At 40.0% G+C, this 21,255-nt stretch overlaps 1 protein-coding gene across 1 annotated transcript; it reads left to right on the top strand.

Annotated features, from left to right (window-relative positions):
• Window positions 1-586: 586 nt before the first annotated feature.
• On the top strand, window positions 587-19,518 carry cab39 (calcium binding protein 39). Its single transcript, XM_083886646.1, has 9 exons — window positions 587-718; window positions 5,850-6,005; window positions 6,129-6,293; window positions 8,189-8,307; window positions 10,527-10,695; window positions 11,148-11,207; window positions 13,005-13,070; window positions 13,383-13,526; window positions 17,513-19,518. Exons 2-9 carry the CDS (start codon window positions 5,892-5,894, stop codon window positions 17,699-17,701), a joined length of 1,026 nt encoding a protein of 341 aa, XP_083742772.1. The 5' UTR covers window positions 587-718; window positions 5,850-5,891; the 3' UTR covers window positions 17,702-19,518.
• Window positions 19,519-21,255: the final 1,737 nt, after the last annotated feature.

The following is a 21,255-nucleotide window of genomic DNA, read 5'->3' as shown; positions in this document are numbered from 1 at the left end:
ACACAGGACTCAATCACACACTAAGATAAATAAAGAAACATCCAGCAGATTTGTGTTGACAATGTACACAACCAGAAACAGTCCAACATGTGTTGCTGGAGTGTAGTAAGTACATGGAAGAACGACAGGAAGTTATCCAAATGCTGACAGAAGAAAAGCTGGAAGTGACTTTAAAGAATTTATTAGGGAGTACATCAAAAAAGGGATGATTGTTTTAATGAAATATCTAAAGGACACAGGTATAGGGTTTATTTATTATGATTATGATTATTATTTTTGTAATTAATCTAGCTCTGACCAACTCATGTTCCCCACTCCAGTCGAGTAGGTGGCAGTAAATGCGCCTAAAAGCTGGTCGCCAACCGCCAATAAAAGCCAAAAGAAGAAGAAGAGAACATTATCATATTAGCCTGACAGTGTTCTCACATCACGGACAGAGAGCGCCCTCCTACGACCAACTGCCGGTATTGGAGAGTACACCTCTGCTGCCTGCCATGATTATCAGGCGGCCACAGGGGGCGGTAGACGCTGGGGCATTGATCATTGCTCCGCTGTTGGTGTTAGCAGTCCGACTACTGGGGCCTCACAATTAACGATAGTGCAAACAAGAGGAGGCGACGAACACGGAAAACAAAGCAGTTCTTGTTCCAAGGAGTCCCCAGTAGCTTCTAGCTATCCAGACAAATCGGGGAGAACTTGTGAAAACGCCAGTTATAAGGTAATGTGTTGAATACGAAATGCAGTGTACGTATATGTATATATATATTTATATTCACAAGCGTTGAGGGTTTCTCAGATTAAAACGGGTGTCTCGTAGTTAGCCTAGCTTGTCGGAGAGCCCTCAGCAAATGGAAACCCTTTAGCTGAAGCTAATGTCAAGCATGGGCTTCATAGCACGAATGCGAGGAGCCGCTGTCAGGCCTCGCTAACGCTATGCTAAGTTAGCAGCACAACCGTTACAATACAAAGGCTATAATGAAATGCCCACACTCCCTGCGCCATTGACTATTTCACACAGCGTTGGGACAGCTAAGTATTGTTGGAAAGCATTGGGCCTGCTGAGGCTTTGTGTGTTGGTGTGTTTCGCAAGTACACACATTGACAGGAAAAGCAGCACAGCAGCTCTGTTGTTAGGTGGACCGTGATTTATATATTAATTACAGACCACGTTTGCTTACAAACAGACTAACTAAACTAACGTATGGAGAGCGTAAACGTATATTACTGTGCATGTTCTTGCATATGCTAAACACAATTTTTCTAAGTGACAGTGTATCAATTTTTTCTTGGTATTGCGCAAAGTTGGCAGGCTTCACACCATCACAAACCGGGCATGGAGTCACAGATGGGCGGTGCTCACTGTCAAGCTTCATGGTGACCAGCGCACACGGCAGCATATTTGCAAGTTGTTTACGTTTTAAATGTGTGAAAATACTTGCATTATAAATACATGTAACAGCATGAGCTTTGCTACAATTGTAAACAAGTTCGTGAAATAATTAGAGTAGCATTAGCCAGCTCCTCCTAGGGGTCGCTAGCTTGCTGCACAGCAACTGTAAGGTGACAGTGACGTTGTTTGTCTTCTGGTTATATTTAATTGATATTCTGGAAGACGCTACGATTTCCTGCTTATGTAATTGTTTACATGTTAAGTCTGGTGTGACTGTCGTTCGGGGTTTGGAGTTTGTTTCTGCTTGTAGGTCCATGTTTGGTCCGTTTATTTAAAAAGTCAGGCCCAGAGCACACATGTGACGTTTGTTGGTCAGACATTCTACCAGCACTCGGTACCTCATCTGTAAAGGATTCATCGTGACTGAGCAGCTGACTTTTAACCTGCCATATGTGTTGCCTCCTCATTTGCGTCACTGATACTGAGTCAAGATCACAGAGGTGGTTATGTTGCCTGCTGGCTACATTAACGAGAATTAGCTTGAGCAAAAGTCGGATTTGGCCACCTGGCGAAGTTTAGGTGTGTCTCCACTAATAGTGTGATGTAAGCAAGGGCAAACCGGTGTACCAGATTCACGAGTGAAACCTATGACGGGTTTAATATTTCAGTCCAGTCGCTCCTGACACATCACGAATGGTGAAGTGCACCTCCCACTTTGGTGCTGCTTAGTTTTTATTCCTGGCCTCAGCGTTGCTTTCTGATTCCCTGCCAAGACCTAAGAGGAAGACTGCTGCTTGTGTTTAGAGTTTAGAGGAGTCAGGACATCAGTTTAGTTCTAGTCATACTGTTTGACTTCTGCCTCTTTTTGTGTTTAATGTGTCTAGATATGGCTGGTAATTTTATCAATATTATATCTATATCACATGAGACAATATATGGATTTTGGATATTGTGATAAGGCAACTGTGATGAATTTTCCTGGTTTTTAAGGCTGTAGCATACATAATAATATTTATTATATTCAAAATATATTTAATATATTTAAATACATATTTCACCATATAATACATATTGGTGAAAAACAACATTGTATTAAAAAAGGTATAATACTTTCATTTTAAGCCTAATTATTTGTGCTATAGCAGAATTCAACCATATTTATAAATGAACTAAGGTGTTAAGAACATAAATGGTAGCTATTTTATATAAGCTTGTATTGACACTCATTTGAGAACGCACACTTCTCAAAAGCAAACCTTTCCCAAATCCAGATAAACGACCTGTTTGTAGCTTTATATCTCCATATATCTTCAGGATAAACGGTCTGGTCCATAAATATACCATAACTACACAATTGCCTTCTTTTTTACTCTATACACCACTAAAATGGATTTGAAATTAAACAAACAAGTTGTGCTTAACTGCACACTTTCAGCTTTAATTTGAGGGCATTTACAAATCAAGTGAAAGGTGTAGGAATTAAAACACTTTTTATATGTGCTTCCCACTTTTTAGGGGACCAAAAGTAATGGGACAAACCAAACAATCATTAATGAAGCTTTCATTGTTTAATACTTGGTTGCAAATCATTTACAGTCAATTACAGCCTGAAGTCTGGAAGGCAAAGACATCACCAGACGCTGGGTTTCATCCCTGGTGATGCTCTTCTGGGCCTCTACTGCAACGGTCTTCAGTTCCTGCTTGTTCTTGGGGCATTTTCCCTTCAGTGTGGTCTTCAACAAGTGAAATGCATGCTCAATCGGATTCAGGCCAGGTGATTGACTTGGCCATTGCATAACATTCCACGTATTTGCCTTAAAAAACTCTTTGGTTGCTTTTGCAGTAAGGTTTGGGTCATTGTCCATCTGCACTGTGAAGCGCCGTCCAATGAGTTCTGAAGCATTTGGCTGAGTATGAGCAGATAATATTGCTGGAAACACTTCAGAATTCATCCTGCTGCTTTTGTCAGCAGTTACATCACGTGTCAAACTCCAGATGGCCCGCCACATCATTTTATGTGGCCCGCAAGGTCTATGCTGCTTTAAGGCGTGTGTTGACCATAAAGTACATTTCCCACAATGCATGGCGATTGTTGTTACCCGTGAAGTGACGGCATCCCGCCACTAGATTGCAGTGTATCATTGTATATGCATCATGCGACGAATTAAATTGAGATTGAAATATCCACAAATGATCCCAAAATAACCAGGAAGAGAAAGATCGATGCCGTTGGAAGGCAGAAAAACCGGTATGTCTTTTGTGTTATGAGGCGGTGTCGGTCGTCAAAGAGTACAATCTGCGCTGGCATTTTGACGTCAAGCAAGGAGCCAAGTGTGTCAAAGGTAGCCTTCAAGAAAAACAGCAAATTGTCAAACAATTAGAAGGCAAACTGCGATCACAGCAGAATGTGTTCACAAAAGCCATAACCAAAAACGATGCAGCGGTGAAAGCTAGCTTTATTGTGGCTGAAGAAATCACCCATGCTTCGAAGTCCTTTTCTGAGGGTGCGTTTACATTTAGTCACATCTGGCCCTTTGAGGGCAACCATTATGCTGATGTGGCCCTCAGTGAAAATGAGTTTGACACCTCTGAGTTACATCATCAATATCAACGGAACCAGTTCCATTGGCAGCCATACATGCCCAAGCCATGACACTACCACCACAATGCTTCACTGATGAGGTGGTATGTTTTGGATCATGAGCAGTTCATTTCCTTCTCCACACTCTTCTCTTCCCATCACTGTGGTACAAGTTGATCTTGGTCTCATCTGTCCATAGGATGTTCTTCCAGAATTGTAACTGTTTTTTTGGGTGTTGTTTTTTTTAGGCAAATTCTCATCTTGTCTTGAATTATTTTGTCATCCACCACAGTGGTTTTCCGTGGTCTTCCAGGTCTTTTGGTGTTGCTGAGCTCACCGGTGCATTCTTTCTTTTTAAGAATATTCCAAACAGTTCTTTTGGCCACACTTAATGTTTTTGCTAGTTCTCTGATGGGTTTGTTTTGATTTTTCAGCCTAATGATGGCTTGCTTCACTGACAGTTTACAGCTCCTTGGAACTTTTACCTGCTTAATTGAAGATGACATAATGAGGGAATAGCCCACTCCTGTCCACATAGCTTTTCAGTCAATTGTCCCATTACTTTTGGTCCCCTAAAAAGTGGGAGGCACATGTAGAAAGTATTGTAATTCCTACACCGTTCACCTGATTTGGATATAAATACTCTCAAATTAAAGCTGAAAGTGTGCAGTTAAAGCAAATCTTGTTCGTTTCATTTCAAATCCATTGTAGTGGTGTATAGAGCCAAAAAGAAGAGAATTGTGTCGTTCCAATATTTATGGACCCGACTGTAGACTAAAAATATCCAGGTATTATTTATAAGCCATATTGACCATCCTTACAGAAATATTGATGGGATTATACTTTTATTAGTTACCTCTATGTTGGCCCCAGCTCTCTCGGCTTCTTTCTTATCCGTTCAGAAAACTTGTCTTTTACCCCATAGTGTTGAGCGATTGGGTGGGTCAGAGAATTGTGTAGATAAGGGCCCTTGTTAAGTAACCTACGTTAGAGACAGCTGTGACATGTTGTCATGTATGCTCTAGAGCTGCAGAGTTTTATATCTATGAGAAATGACATGTTTTTATATAGATAGTAGGAGACTGTCTAAAGTACAGTCATGTGCTTACTCAGATGTGTTAGTCACTGTATAGGGAGTGGGCCATTTTGTAAGAAGGCTTGCGTTATAACAAATGTTTCATGGTTAATAATTAAACAACAATATCCTGGAGATCCACGAGATAGACCTCTCCTTGAGAGGTCAGCTCTAAATATGACATGGAATAAAGATACAATATATCTCTTCATCTGGTGTTCACAGTTCATTCACAGTTTATGCAATTTACTAGTATTAAAGGGATAGTTCAGTTTCTTATGAGATACAAGATATACAAGATACAATGACATCCAAGGCATTTTCAGACATGAACTATTTTCTTTGATATGTTTGTTTCACTAAACGAGACAAACTTAATTTTCTATTTGGAAAAAGCTGTTTAAATAAATGGTGAACCATGTTCTTTAGATATTCTAAATCTCAAGGTCAAGTGTGTAACATTTAGGAGGGTTTACTGGCAGATACTGTGAGCAAGTGTGTGTTGTCAGTGCTGCAAGCTTGCAGAATGTAGTTGATACTGACAATTTGTCACTACCTCATACAACCACACTTCTAGTTCAAGTTGTTTTCTTTAACCTTGCATGGTCTTATTGTTACCTCTACATTATTATTATGATCAAAATAATCTGCCAGTCACAGGTATAGGTATATTTGTGATCACATAGTTTACATCATCTACCTCAGTTTTTTTGAGCCCAGTATCAGATAGTCGGAGTCTGTTATAGTGGACTCTCTATCTTTACAGAGCATTAAGTAAAAGTGTTTTTATAATATCTCCTCAGGTGGACAGTCTGCTGTCTGGTTGCTCGTGGTAACTCTCCACCATGCCTTTCCCATTTGGCAAGTCCCACAAGTCGCCAGCAGACATAGTCAAGAACCTGAAGGACAGCATGATGGTGCTTGAGAAGCATGACATCTCTGACAAAAAGGCAGAGAAGGTATGGTGAATCTCTCCCCAGTCCAGTTATCCACTGTTACCAGGAAAGTGGCATTTGTAGGAGCTTATTAAAGCTTGAAATCGGTGCTTGAGTGTACATACATGTTTTTGTGTATGCATGTAGGCCACAGAGGAGGTGTCGAAGAGCCTGGTGGCCATGAAGGAGATCCTTTATGGGACTCATGAGAAAGAGCCCCAGACAGAAGCAGTGGCCCAGCTCGCCCAGGAGCTCTACAACAGTGGCTTACTTAGTACCCTGATAGCAGACCTACAGCTCATCGACTTTGAGGTGAGATTTAATGTGCTTTGTTGGCAGTACAACTAAACAAAGGGTAAAACTACTAAATGGATGGGAGTGTAAAAATGGGAGCTAATTTAATATTATGTAGGCATACAGTACATTGATCTTATTTTATAAATGCTGTATTCATACTGTAAGAACATACTTGTGAGGAAAAAAAAATCTGCATGTCTTGAATTTAGAATTCACTGTCGGGGTCCCCCCACGGTTGGTAAACTGTATAGGCTACGTGCACAATGGAACTTTCGCCTAGCAACCGCGGCTGCCTGTAACCTGGGCTGCTTCCGGTAGGTTGTGTTGTAGTGATTTCCCGGAGACACTAGTGAAGTGCTAAGTAGTAGAGTAAATTTTATTAGTAAAAATGAGCGGATTTCGAATACAAGAGAGACGGTTATCGTATCAAAAAGTCAGAACGTCAGCCCTACATTGTTGTGTGCCCCTTTATAGAAATTTGTCTCACAATAGTACAATAAACGTTCATAGGTTTCTGGGGGATGTGTGTGTGCGAGCTGAATGGATGGTGAGGGTACGGCGGGACGACTTCACTCACGCTTGCAGCTGGCATTTCAAAAAGGACAATTCTGTTGTTAAGCAGGGGAAATTGACGAGATTTTAGAAAGGTGCCGTACCTGCTCTTTATACTTGGAATGATTCCCAAGTACCAACAGTGAACAGCAAATGCTGCACTCAGTCTTGTGACGTGCTTATTAAATACTTATATAGCGGTAAGACTTTTAAAAAAGAAGCAACGTTTAATTTGAGGACAAGGACATATAAACTCAGATGTCCTCGTCCTCATCCCACCGTACCCTCACCATCCATTCGGCTCGCACACACGCATTCACCTGAAACTTAGGAAAGTTTATCGTACTATTGTACCGAGACACATTTGTGCAAAGGGGTACACAACAATGTAGGGCTGACGTTCTTACAAAATTGACTCTACTACTTAGCACTTCACTAGCGTCTCCGGGAAATCACAACAACAACACAACCTACTGGAAGCAGCCCAGCGTACCGGCAGCCACGGTTGTGAGGTGGAAGTTCCATTGTGCACGTAGCCTATTGACAAGCCAATACTGGTGAACTCTGAAGTTGGACAACCATGTTTTCTGAGCAGGTACAGTAGCCTATAGTAATTTATACAAATAGTTTGTCTTGGATCCAAAACCAGAATTACACCGTGCCAATGCAGACCTGCTTGGGCTTTGACAGAGGTGCCATTCACCCTGCAATATAATCTTGGAGGCAATATTTAAAGGTTGAAATCATACATTGTGTTGCTTTTAAAATGTACTTGTTTATATATTGGTGCTAAATGGACACTCTTGCCACCTATTGCCCTATGTCAGCTGAGATTGGCACAGTTCCCCTGCAACTTTTTGGATGGTTGACCCCAGGTAGTTAAAAGCATCCACATTTTCTACCTCTACTGTCTACCTGGTATTCTGTCTTGCTCCTACTAACCTTCATTCCTCTTCTTCCTTCCCTCAACCTGACAATATAAAGGGATTGCTTGCAGCACCAATCAAAAGCGTCAAAGTACCATAGTAATAACAGTCATTAAAAACCCACCGCTACATGAAAATTAACAACACAGAAAGGACTGGACAAAGACGGAACTGTTTTGCATATTTTGAACTATTTCAGCAGCTGTGCAGATTAATTATCTCTCCCACTCTCACAAAAATCTTGTGATGCTTTCTTTGAGAGATAAATGAAGTCATAACCATATTGGTGGTGTGTGGAGACGAGCGAAACAGACATGCAACCAGTGTGAACATGAACACACACACACAGACAGGAGGCGCATGATGCATCCAGTGTGAACCAGGTGCACTTTGTTTTCATAAAGACTGATAATTGTCACTCCGTTACTTCAGGGTAAGAAAGATGTGGCTCAGATCTTCAACAACATCCTGAGGCGTCAGATTGGCACTCGAACACCTACAGTGGAGTACCTCTGCACCCAGCAGAACATCCTCTTCATGTTGCTTAAAGGGTAAGACACACACACACACACACACACACAGAGAGAGACATACACACAGAGAGAGAGACATACACTGTACTTCGCATTGTTCATTTTTTTTCTTTTTAACACACACATTTGTGAAGCTATTGATCATGCTATGGTAATCGCCTTACACATAACATAAGCTTATCTGACTCAGTGGTAGATCAGCTTGTCTTTTAACCAGATGATTGTGGTTATGATTCCCGGCATTGTCTTCATGATGGCAAGTCATGGCACTTTAAATCAAAGACATTAAAACCTTCTCCTGACAGCTATTCATGTGAATAGTTATAATAGATTTGTGATAGAGTATATAGATACACTCTATGAGTGTGTGAGAGAATGGTTGTGAATAGCAAAACTGAAGTGTAAAGTAGCTTCAAGTGGTCATCAAGGCTAGGAAAGCGCTTTATAAATACATAAATTGGGTTAATGGTTATGGGGTGTTGAATGGTCATTCCTTATTGTCCTTGATCACATGCAGAGAGTAAATGACGGTTAATACAAGGATATACAATAATAAAGACCAGTCTTGGTAAACTGAATTTGATTTCAAAAGTAAACTTAAGTATTTGCTGTCCTTTGATCAGCTGCTCTGGCCATGCACCATGAAGGGAAAGAAAAAAAAAACAGCCAGAACGCATTGCGTTTCTTGTGACTCATCTGCTGTTAAAGTGAGAGTGATCTGAGAGGATTGTTGTCATGGTGCCATCAGCTGCCATCAGCAAACTAACTCATCCACTGAGCTGAGGGACTATTGCCCCCCATAAAAAAAGAACTGTAGATAGTAGGGATGCAACGGTACAGTTTTCCCATGGTTCGGTATGCATCATGGTTTTGGGGCCACGGTATCGGTACGGTTTCGATATCTTGATGTAAAACTACTCAGACTAGCAAAGCCTATATTATAGGGATGTGAATCTTTGAGTGGCTCATCATTCGATTCCAATTCTTAGGGTCACGATTCGATTCAAACGAAAAAATTGATACAATGCATAGTGTGTTAAGGCAAATTATGGCATCAAAACAATACAGTTTGTATAAGTAATGTGATAATGTGATCACACAAAGACAAACTTAAGACAAAAGTTAATTTTTTTCATTCAAAACAAATAAAACTTACTTACTGTACAAAAAAATAACTTGCATAAATAAAAGCTTAGGCTAGCTGCCTTTTTCTCCCAGAAGTTACAAAAATAAACTGTACACAAATAACACAAACTGGTGTTGGTGTTGGTTTTTCAAAATAGAAAAACCACACAAAACACCAATAGAAATAGGGAAAAAATTGATTAAAAAATAAATAAATATATATATATGTATTAAATGTTGGTGGTATGTGGCCTTTCTCAAAAGCCTCCTCGTAAACCTTCAATACTGGGGCAAGAATGTAGATATATTCTTAATAATACTCTGCAGGAAATTTGTTATTACTTATTATTTCCAGTATTCAAGATTCAAGATTCAAGATGTTTTATTTGTCACATGTGGATGTACAAGTACACCCCAGTGAAATGACATTGCAAAACAAGCCCCTCTGTGCAACTGTGAAGCACTAATAAAATAAAATCAAATAAGATAAAGTATGATGCAGCCTTCCTTATTACCCCTTCAGTTATACAGTAGGTGACTCTAACTTCCGTGCTTGATCTGTTTAGGCATATCAATATTAGAGAAAAACACTTATTGTTCCCTTTGTTTATCAGTACAAGATACCGTTGAAGTATATAGTTTCTCATAATATTGTTGAAATGTCTTGTTTATCTCAGTTGTTGAGGTAACTAATTTATTCCTGTTTAATAGCGGAGATTATATCTTAAAATTAGTTTTCAATCTATCTTTTAATTTCACTTTCTATACATTATTTACTTTCTATACATTATTTACAGTGTGTTTTCCTCTTATATACGCTTTGGAGGCTTCCCAGACTATTGCAATGTCCTTAGTACTACAGATGTTTAGTTTAAAGAAAGATTTCAAACCTTTACCCAACAATGTGTTCTGAGAAAACACACATGAATGTGTTGTGTAAGATGTTTTTTTTATATACTAAACTGTATTTATTTAAGTTTTCACCACTATTCTTCATTAGTAGCCTGACTATTATAGTAGCATTTGGCACTTCATTTATGTTTTACTTCAGTGCACCAGCAGATGTATACACGGATGAATAAACCAATGTCCATTGTTTGTGATCTGTCCAGGTATGAGTCTCCAGAGATTGCCCTAAACTGTGGTATCATGCTGAGGGAGTGCATCAGACATGAACCGCTGGCCAAAATCACACTGAGTTCAGAGCAGTTTTACGACTTCTTCAGATATGTGGAAATGTCTACGTTCGACATCGCCTCAGATGCATTTGCCACTTTCAAAGTAAGTTATTTTGGAGGTTTCAATGAGGTTGATTTGTCTCATTTCATGAGGTCAGTTCTCTGAATCCCCATTTTACACTGTCTGTTTGTTTTGCTGTCATTTGAGTACATTTTACACAAATTGGACTGTAGGCTTTTTGGAAACAAAAGGTCATGACTGTTTTATGTTGAAACCCCTGGTATTAAGTGGTGGAATAGTGAGTAGTCATCTTGACAAAGACTGGAAAAAATTCTACCCACAGACTCCTCTGCTTACCGTTCAGCATAAAGGACAGTGTAGCTCTGTGGTGATCTAGCATCACATCCAGGTTGGAGTAGAAATACTCTTAGAACTGGAGAAAAACACTGCTTCAATGCACCCTCATGGAGCGCATTAACTAATTATTCCTCTACCTCTGAGGTCAACACCAGTTGTTAACATTCATTTCTAATGCTGTGTATTTCTTTTTTCAGGACCTCCTCACAAGACACAAGTTACTGAGTGCAGAGTTTCTGGAGCAAAATTATGTCAAAGTAAGTCTGCAGTCTGCACTGAACTCGAAACCTAATTTTTAAAGCAAAATCTGAATGATTTGATTTTTATATACCAGTAGCATGGCAGATAAATTATAAATATTATTATTATTATTAGTCTCACCTTGGCAGGCTTTTAGCTAGTATTTTTTTTAGAGCCAACCAAAATTGTGTTGGTATGGCTGGGACTGTGTGTACTTGCCTCACCAATGTCAAGGCATTGCAATTATAGTATATTATATTATAGAGTGTGCAGACAGACGGGCCTTTTTTTCTGCGCACCGCCACAGTAACAGTCTGATGGCCACAGGCAGGAATGATAAAAAATAATAACATAATCGATTATCAGTCAGGTCATGGATTAGTTGTTGAGCCCTAATTGTGTTAAAGTCAATAGTGGCTTTCTGAATCTGACAAATCCATTGTACAACTGTAAGAAAAACTCCAATATGAAAAGCATTAATTTTTCCTAATGAACAAATGAATTAATCTCAAGTATTTTAAAGCAATACTTACCTTTCTTGCATGTCTCACAGCACTTAGTTAAAATTTGAGCATGATCAAAGTCCCTCACCCAAGTCCCACCCTGCCAGAGAGGTGCGTGGTTCACAAGTTTTATCAGAAATATATGAGAATTAACTAATGATGAGTTTCAACACCTGGTGGGTTTCTTTTACATTTTAGTGTGCCATACGCTTATTAGGAGCAATTTAAGATTACAAAAGAAAAGTGTAAAAATGCCAGAAAGGTAAAGATTGCTTTAATAAAACACTCCGTTTCTGAGATGATAGTTTCTAATAACTTTAGGGGTTTTTATTAAAGGTTGTGAGTAGGGCTGTAACGATACACTCAACTCACGACCTGATACAGTTCACGATTTTTTGTTCACAATACAATTTTCTCACATTATACTTCTCTGACTGCGTATGCGTTATCCGACTGCGCAACCACGGAGACCCCTCGAGCCTTCATACTTCTCCGTCGTGGTGACGGATACTCACTGTAATTTCCCGCCCGATCAGTAGGGGTCGCTAAGCAAGGTTGTTGTGCTTTTAGCTACAATGAGCAATGGCGTCCGAGAGAGAAAGACTGTGGAAGCGGAATAACATTGAAATGGTGGCCATTTCTCACTTTTCTGTGTCACGGAATGCAGTTTTAAGATAATTTGAAGTGAGAAATTGGCCATTTAGAGTCAAAACATGTGCTGTGTGTATTAAGATATGACGTATTATAGTTTGGCAGCTCACCAGGTGGCGTAACGTTACTTCTCACTGTGGTAGCGGCTAATATGCTGCTGCATGTTGCTCGTGTTGCCGCTATATGTTAGCAGTCTCTTGCAATATTTACATGCTGTTTTGGTTCTGTCTGTCCATTTCTCACCGGTGGTATTTGTGTATATAGGGAATCCAAAATGCCGCCACACAGGTGATTTTAAACAGCTCGGTGCGTCCTCTATCTCAAAGTTGTTGCCTACCGTTGCCATGTCTTCCCTCGTTCTGTGCCCCGTGCCTACGTAGTGACTGTATGTAAGATAATGTAACCTATTTCTAAAAAAAAAAAAAAGAAGAAATTGGAACTTATCCTACTTCTCTCGCATTTGTGATAAATTTTTTCTGTCAACCGGTGCGAAGCGTCACGCATTTGTACCGATTTTTAATCGTGTCACGATGCACATCAAATCCCTAGTTGTGAGTCATTTGTGACGGGATTAATCTTGCCTTTTTCCTGTCCCTTATTTTAATATGCAGTTGTCAAAACTACTACTTGACACATTTTCTTTTCTTCCTCCTCCTCCAGTTCTTTAGTGAATATGAAAAGTTACTCCACTCAGAAAACTACGTGACTAAAAGACAGTCCCTCAAGGTAAGAATCACACATCTTGCCAGTAAACAGGTTTCATCTAGTAGTGCAACTCTGTTTAGAGAGCTATTTAAAGACACGGTTATGACAGAGTTGGGTTTCTCCTCTGTTCTATTCTTTTGACATGACTGCCATCTAGTGGTGTGTCCAAACTCTGGAATAATTTTTAGGAGTTATACTTTGTGTTGACTGTACTTTCCTCTATAGTTTTAAAGTTGAATGTGTTAATATGTATTTATGTATTTATTATGCTGTTAAATTAACATATTGAACTGAATTCTATCTGCTTTTTTTCCCTTTTCTGTCATGATGTAGTTACTGGGTGAGCTGCTTCTTGATCGGCACAATTTCATCATAATGACGAAATATATCAGCAAGCCAGAAAATCTCAAGCTAATGATGAATCTGCTACGAGACAAAAGCCGCAACATTCAGTTTGAGGCCTTCCACGTTTTTAAGGTAAAAGCAAATACTGTGTCTTCATTAACAAGCAGTTGATGGTAGGGATGGGACTTTTTTTTCGACAAAACGACCGACAATCGACACCTGCACACGTTTGACAAAAAAAAAATGTTGAAATGTCACAAACACCTAAAGGTCACGACCAACAAGGTTAAGGAAGCTGTGCACGAAAAGGTGAGCCTGCTGTCCAGGCTCCCTTCAGTCTCTGGTGATGGTGTTGAGGATGACGAGTCACAGGCCCGTTTTTGGGAAAGGAATAGTTCTCTCCAGTGGCTGTTCGTGTGTCCAAGCGTGTGTGCGCGTGCAGTGCGAACGACCTTGCGCTTATGTTTAGGGCGGGGGTGGGTGACACAACACAAGAGCTACACAAATGAAGACGGAATCTCACCCAGTCAATATCCTGCACTCTGGTGGACACCTAACAAGCGCAGGTTCAAAAACCTGAGCCGTCTGGCGACACATCCATGCCAGCAGAGAGTTTTCTGCAGGATTTATTAATTTTTTTGTCACTCATTTTTATTATCACTGCTTTGATGGTCAATATTGGACATTGGAGCCATGTTTTTGAGCCTAAAATTGAGTAGTAGAGTGTAGAATGTTTTCCACCCCTGCATTGCTGCTAGTGCTGCTGCTGTAAAAAAAAAAAAAGCAAATAATATAAGGCAGACAATTCGACAAAAATTTGACACGTGGGCCTCGACAATTGACCCTCAAAATGATTTTTTTGGGTAAGATTTTAACGATACCACTTCTTTTTTGGGTACTGCTTGTATATTAATTGAGAATATTTGTGTTCATAGTCATTTATACATTCTGTTCGGCCATTTATTTTACCTGTCATTAATTAAATAAATGTACAGTATGTACAAAACATAAGTCATTTAAATATTTATCTCTGTTTCCTGAATAACAGTGTTAATGTTTAATTTCCACCTTTACAATCAAAACTCTTTTTGCACTTGAGGCAACGACTGTTGCATCAATTCTGGTGAAATATAGCCAGACTTTGGAACTTTTTTTCCTGTTGAGATTTGGTGGGAGATGGTCTGTGTTTGTGTCTCCTTCTGCTCAAACAGGATAGCAGGCTGGGGCAGAGACACGCACAGATCTCTCCTCATGTGAACAGCAACAATCTGTCAGACATAAAAAAAAAAAAAAACAATCTGTCAGACAATCGGCAAAAAAAAAAAAAAAAAACGTTTGCAGCACCGTTAATGTCAGCGCTTAGTGATATAACGGTACTTAAAATTATAAGCCCTGAGCCCATATAGTACGGTACCCATCTATATTTGTTGATTTTATTTGAATCGTATCTTCAGAACAGGGAGCAGAATGTGAAAGTTATTCTTAATAAACAGAATGGGTATTCCCCAAGGTTCAGTACTTGGTCCACTGCTCTTCAGTAGGGCTGGGTGATAATAACGATATACAGTTATGCTCATAAGTTTACATACCCTGGCAGAATGAATGATTTCTTGACCATTTGTCAGAGGATATGAATGAAAACACAAAAACTTTTCTTTCACTCATGGTTAGTGGTTGGCTGAAGCCATTTATTGTCAAACAACTGTGTTAACTCTTTTTAAATCATAATGACAACACAAACTACCCAAATGACCCTGATCAAAGTTTACATACCCTGGTGATTTGGCCTGATAACATGCACACAACTTGACACAAACGGGTTTGAATGGCTATTTAAGGTAACCATACTCAGGAAAGGGATATAAGAAAATAGGAATTGAAAATGCCAATCATCAGTGTTCAAACTAATTAAGAAGTGGAAAATGAGGGGTTCTGTTGAAACCAAACCACGGTCAGGTAGACCAACTAAAATTTCAGCCCCAACTGCCAGGAAAATTGTTCGTGATGCAAAGAAAAACCCACAAATAATTTAAGGTGAAATACAGGACTATGAAAAAATGTGTTGTGGCTGTTTCAAGATGCACAATAAGGAGGCACTTGAACAAAGATGAGCTGCATGGTCGAGTTGCCAGAAGAAAGCCATTACTACACAGATGCCACAAACTATCCCGCTTACAACACACCAAACAGCACAGAGACAAGCCTCAATCCTTCTGGAACAAAGTCATTTGGAGTGATGAGACCAAAACTGAACTTTTTGGCCACAACCATAAACACTACATTTGGAGAGGAGTCAACAAGGCCTATGATGAAAGGTGCACCAGTCCTGCTGTGAAACACGGTGGTGGATCACTGATGTTTTGGGGATGTGTGAGCTACAAAGGACCAGGACATTTGGTCAGAATTGATGGCAAGATGAATGCAGTAAGTTATGAAAAAATCCTGGAGGAACATTTGCACTCATCATCCTGGAAGCTGCTCATGGGACGTACTTGGACATTCCAACATGACAATGATCCAAAACACAAGGCCAAGCTGACCTGACCTGACAAAATGAAGGTTCTGGGGTGACCATCTCAGTCTCCTGACCTCAATATCATTGATCCACTCTGAGGAGACGTCAAACGTGCAGTTCATGCAAGACAGTCCAAGAATTTACAGGAACCGGAGGCTTTTTGCCAGGAAGAATGGGCAACTTTACCATCTGAGAAGATAAAGAGCCTCATCCACAACGACCACAAAAGACTTCAAGCTGTCACTGATGTTAAAGGGGGAAATACACACTATTAAGAACTGGGGTATGTAAACTTTTGATCAGGGTCATTTGGGTAGTTTGTGTTGTCATTAGGATATCAAAAGAGTAAACACAGTTGTTTGGCAATAAATGGCTTCAGCCAACCACTAACAATGAGTAAGAGAAAATTATTTCTGTTATCATTCATAGAGAGAAGAGAAGTGGGTCATATTTTGCTTCCACAACAGATCAGTCGCATGTGCGTTTGTTTATTACTTCACTCTCATGGAAGTACTGTTTTTGGTGGGTCTGGCTGTCTGTGTTTCAGGCACTTCCACTTGCCACTATGACCAGCAGAGGCTTGTTGCATGAAGTCTGCCTGAGTCTCTGATAGGGAATCCTTTGGTGCTCAATTCAAAGTGATTATATAATTGCAGCTTAATGTATTCAGTAAAAAAACTGTATTCAAAGATCCATCATTATATACTAATGTATTTACCTCTAATAGCATTTATTAATACAAAATGGCACAACATTTTTCCCTGGAAACCAAGGAAATAAACAAAATCTAAATCCTTTGCAATATAAAATAGCAACAGATGAGCTTCATGTTTTTCTAAGTTTTGTGGATTTGTCATCCCTTTGTAAATTTTTCGCTGGTCGGCAACAGGAGCCGTTTGTTTATCTTCCACGGCACCCAGAGGTGGAAGATAAACAAAGTTGTTGCTGAAGTATTTTAGTTTGATTTCACACAGGAAAAGAGCCAAACTATATGTATGTTTGGCTCTTTTCCAGCTTGTTTCTTGTTCTGATCACTTATTATCCATTCGTAATGTTTGGGAGAGAATCTCGATGCATCGGAAAATGGATGATTTCTCCAACCTCTAATGGTCAGCCCTGAAACGGCTCTTTCTCTGCCAGTTTCTTTACTGACAGCATTAGTAAGTAGTGGTGTAAATACACCTGAGGATGGATTGTTATCTGATCTGCCAAACCACTTCAGGAGGTGGTTGGAAATGCATTGTGACCACATTGAACTGAAGTTTAAATGAACGTGTTGCAGTTGTCTGCGGCAGGTAATCTTTGCAGAAGTAGAGGGGTGGTGACGTAAGGTGGGGATGACCATGATCGGATAGTGATCAGATCTTGATGTGGACACTGGAGACGTTAATGCCATGTTTAAATGCATGTGTTGGAACACTATCCGATCGATATCTGATCACTGAAAACCTTATAATAAAATAGGGTGTAAAGGGGGCCATGTTTAGATGAACAATGTCCCAAAATGGTTTCATGTCAGTACCTCGTACAAGTACTGAACTATCTCTCTTAAAAATGGTGGATATTATTTTAATTCATTAATATCCTCTTCCTCCACAACCAGGTGTTTGTGGCCAACCCCAATAAGACGCAACCCATCCTGGACATCCTGCTGAAGAACCAGACCAAACTCATCGAGTTCCTCAGCAAGTTCCAGAACGACAGAACAGAGGACGAACAGTTCAACGATGAAAAGACTTACCTGGTCAAACAGATCAGGGACCTGAAGAGGCCCGCCCCCCAGGAAGCCTGAATGGGCAGGGGGAAGGAGGAGTTGCCACCAATACCACGCCTGGGAAAACTTTCAGCATCTGCTTTACGGAACACTCAGCAGCTGCTCCTCTGGTTTCTGAACAAAAAAAATAATGATAAAAACTGGTGAAGCAAATTAGTCCAACAAAGTCCAACAAAAAATACCCAAATCAACTCATCAGGACGTTGCCAGCTCCTCTGTCCCTCAGAGAACTTTTGAGTTCCTCCCCCCCCCCCCCCCAGTCTTTTTCCTTCAAAAGAAATAACAAAAAATAATAGATGATGCTGCTGCTTTCTTGCACATTGAGACATAAATTATATTACAGCTACACACCTGGCCATCATTGGTGACATAAGAATGTCCAGATGTTAAAATTGACTTTCCGTAAAACACACTCACACACCAAGGGACAAAAAAGTTTACACACATATCGATAAAAACATGCAGATACACCCATATTGTGCAAGAATATCAGCTAACAAAACAACCTTGTGGTGGAACATGGAAATGGTACAAACAAGTTGATGGTGGTTCTGTTTTTGGTGCATGCGCACAGATCAACGGCTGCACCTGGAGTCTGGCTCCCATCTTCAGTGCCACACATTCTGATGCCACGACCACCATAGTCTGCATCTATGCCTTCATCCAATAAAGCAGCCATGGTTGATTTTACTGATGTAGTGGGGGTCAAGCTCTCGGGTGCCATCGCCCACAACCATGTACCTCCTGTGTGTGCTTTGTTTACTGCACAGCACCTGAGGAAAAAGGATTCAAGGTATGAATCTGGCAAAGCCGGAGAGTGGGGTCTGTATCTTTTATTGGGACAGGGTTAACGTGTACATATGCCTTTTTTTTATTCTTTTGCTTTATAGACTTTTTTGTTTAACCTTGACATATGAATATATATATTATATATATATTACCTTAAACATCATGTTTTTGGTTAACTAATAATCAAGTCACTTTCTAAACCTTAACAGAAACAACTAATTAGTGACATTGTTTTTGCGTTTCATTTAACTGCTGAAATGGTCGCTGGTGGGTTTCTTTTGTACATAACTTAAAGGGCCAGCTCACATTTAGCTAACCTATAGGATATTAATAATTTGTACAGTGGTGGAATGTCATGGGTATTTGCTCTGAATCTGTTCATCCTCTAATTTTTTTTATTCTATGTTTTGAGGATCTCTCAGACTGCTGCAGGGCTGTGAGCAGTGTGGGGAGAGAAAAAGTATTGAAATGGAATTCTGTGTTTGTGTAATTTGTGAGGTGCTGAGTGATCGACATCACCTTGGCTTGGGGAGTGGGAGTGCTGCACAGCCCCGCGGTAAGAGCGTGAGGTCATCCAAACATGAGCAAAGTCATACATGTTCTTTCTCCCCCCCCCCTTTCTCCTTGTGTTTGAGCCGTTCTCCTCAGAGGGTTCATAATTCCAGTACGAGTGTGAAGCGTTGTGAGTAGCAGACGACATTGGGCATGTTGGTTTGTCCTCATGTTGCCGAGTAAAACAGCAGAAACCACTAATGAGTTACATAAATGACTCGGTCAATGTAAGGCTCCATATTTATACCTTTTAAAGAGGCTGCAGAGCACAGAGAGCAGCACACGGACCATGCATGTTCATCCACAGGCTGTGTGCATGATGCTAAAGACATACTGGATTTTTTTTTTTATTTTTTTTTAATATTTAACACTGAAATGTCACATTGAACTCTGCTTCATGGCTGTATGCTGACTTTGACTTGAGTTTCAGCATTAATTGTCAGGGTGCTTTCAGAAGTGTCAAAGTCCTGGGCCCTACAATCCAAATAAAGACAAAAAAAATTTGGAATAAAATACTAGTGTGGTCTCTTTTTTTTCTTAGTGGTTTTATGTACAAGTTCCATTTGGTTTAACATTGACGAAGACTGGCTTGCCCAAGATATCAAGGACAATAGGACGGATAGCTATCAGATCTTTGGACACCAGAGATGCATGTTACCATGTGTAAATGCATGTGGTGAAATGCTCTCTGATCACAAATACCAGGTGTAAAGGGGGCTACACACAAACAACCATTCACTCTCACACTCTCACATTCACACCTACGGCCAATTTAGAGCAGTGTTTCCTACACTTACGATGCAGGGACCCACTGTTTAAAGATGCCGATTTATCGTGACCAACCATCCATACATCTTCTACCGTTTAATCCTCCACATGAGGGTCGCGGGGGGTGCTGTGCCAATCTCAGCTGACATAGGGCTGATAGGCGGGTTACACCCTGGGCCACACACATAGACAAACAACCATTCACTCTCACATTCACAATAGAAGTGTCCAATTTACCTAATCACTATATTGCATGTTTTTGTTCTGTGGGAGGAAGCCAGAGAACCCAGAGTAAACCCACGCACACACACGGAGAACATGCAAACTCCATGCAGAAAGACCCTTGTGACCCGGATTGCAAACCCTGGTCTTCTTGCTGCAAAGGCAAGAGTGCTAACCACTACACAACTGTGTGGCCCTTTATTGTGACCCAAAACACAAAATCAATGATGACAGCAAATCTGTGCATTTTCTCCAGAAAATCAAGAAGAACTTCAGTTCCTGCAGAGTTAGAAAAGCCCAAAACATTTTGCAGGACTCATCACATTCTGCTCATAATTGGATTGAACTGCTGCCGTGAGGCAGATGTTACAGATTGTGTATATTTGTTTGATCACTGTTTGCCTTTAGTCATATTTAAGTTGTCGTTTTAGTCAGGCTTCCTTCTTCTTCAGAACACCAGGTGATGAGATGATGATGTAGAATGAGGCTCCGTGACACAAGACTTTTCACCAAACAAAGAGATCTTTATTCTGTAACAAATCAAGTGTCAATTCCAGGCGCTGCAGATCACCTGGGAGAGCTTCGGCCAAATTCCCAAAAAGCTCTTAACTTCTCCTGAGCACAACCACAACCAACCAAAGGTTACCTGCTCCTCCTACATCATCCTATGCCCTTGGTTAGCCATTCAACCTCCAGTCTCCTCTAGGGAGCACATCAAAGGACAAATGCCAGGACCAATGCCTAACCTACACATCCACTTTATGGTCAACCGATGATCCATCTGAGCAGGCAATGCTCAGACAAAATCTACAGACTTCAGTTGTAAAACTTAATTGTAGGATATTGTAAATCCCAGTCACAGAGTATGTGAACCCACAGACTTATAGTGACATATTTGCTGTGTTAAAGTGTCTAATACATTTCAAAGTTGTATTGCATTTGCACTGTATTGTCATGTGTTGAGTGTCTTGAAGATTTGTTTGGATACAATATTTAATAAGCAGCTTTAAATCTCTGTGAATTTGCAAGAAGTACATTATTATTATTATTATTATAAGAGAGAATTTAAAGATTAAACTCAGAATTCAGTCACGAGTATTATGAGATCATACATCGTTCTGGGTTTTCTTTTCAAACATATCTTGGCTTTAATCTCAAGAATTTCACCTTTCATCTCAAAATTCTGTCTTATTTATTATGTTTATGTGTGTTATATATGTTTACATGTTAGACATAGAATA

The sequence above is a fragment of the Microchirus variegatus genome, assembly GCF_963457635.1.
Source record: "Microchirus variegatus genome assembly, chromosome: 3".
Taxonomy (NCBI): Eukaryota; Metazoa; Chordata; class Actinopteri; order Pleuronectiformes; family Soleidae; genus Microchirus; species Microchirus variegatus.
This window is presented reverse-complemented; position numbering and strand designations above follow the sequence as displayed.

Excerpts from the sequence above, each read along its gene's own strand:
- cab39 (XM_083886646.1), top strand. The coding sequence starts at position 5,892 with ATGCCTTTCCCATTTGGCAAGTCCCACAAGTCGCCAGCAGACATAGTC. Across the intron at positions 6,006-6,128 it reads CTGACAAAAAGGCAGAGAAG|GCCACAGAGGAGGTGTCGAA; the intron begins GTATGGTGAATC and ends GTATGCATGTAG. Across the intron at positions 8,308-10,526 it reads CTCTTCATGTTGCTTAAAGG|GTATGAGTCTCCAGAGATTG; the intron begins GTAAGACACACA and ends TGATCTGTCCAG.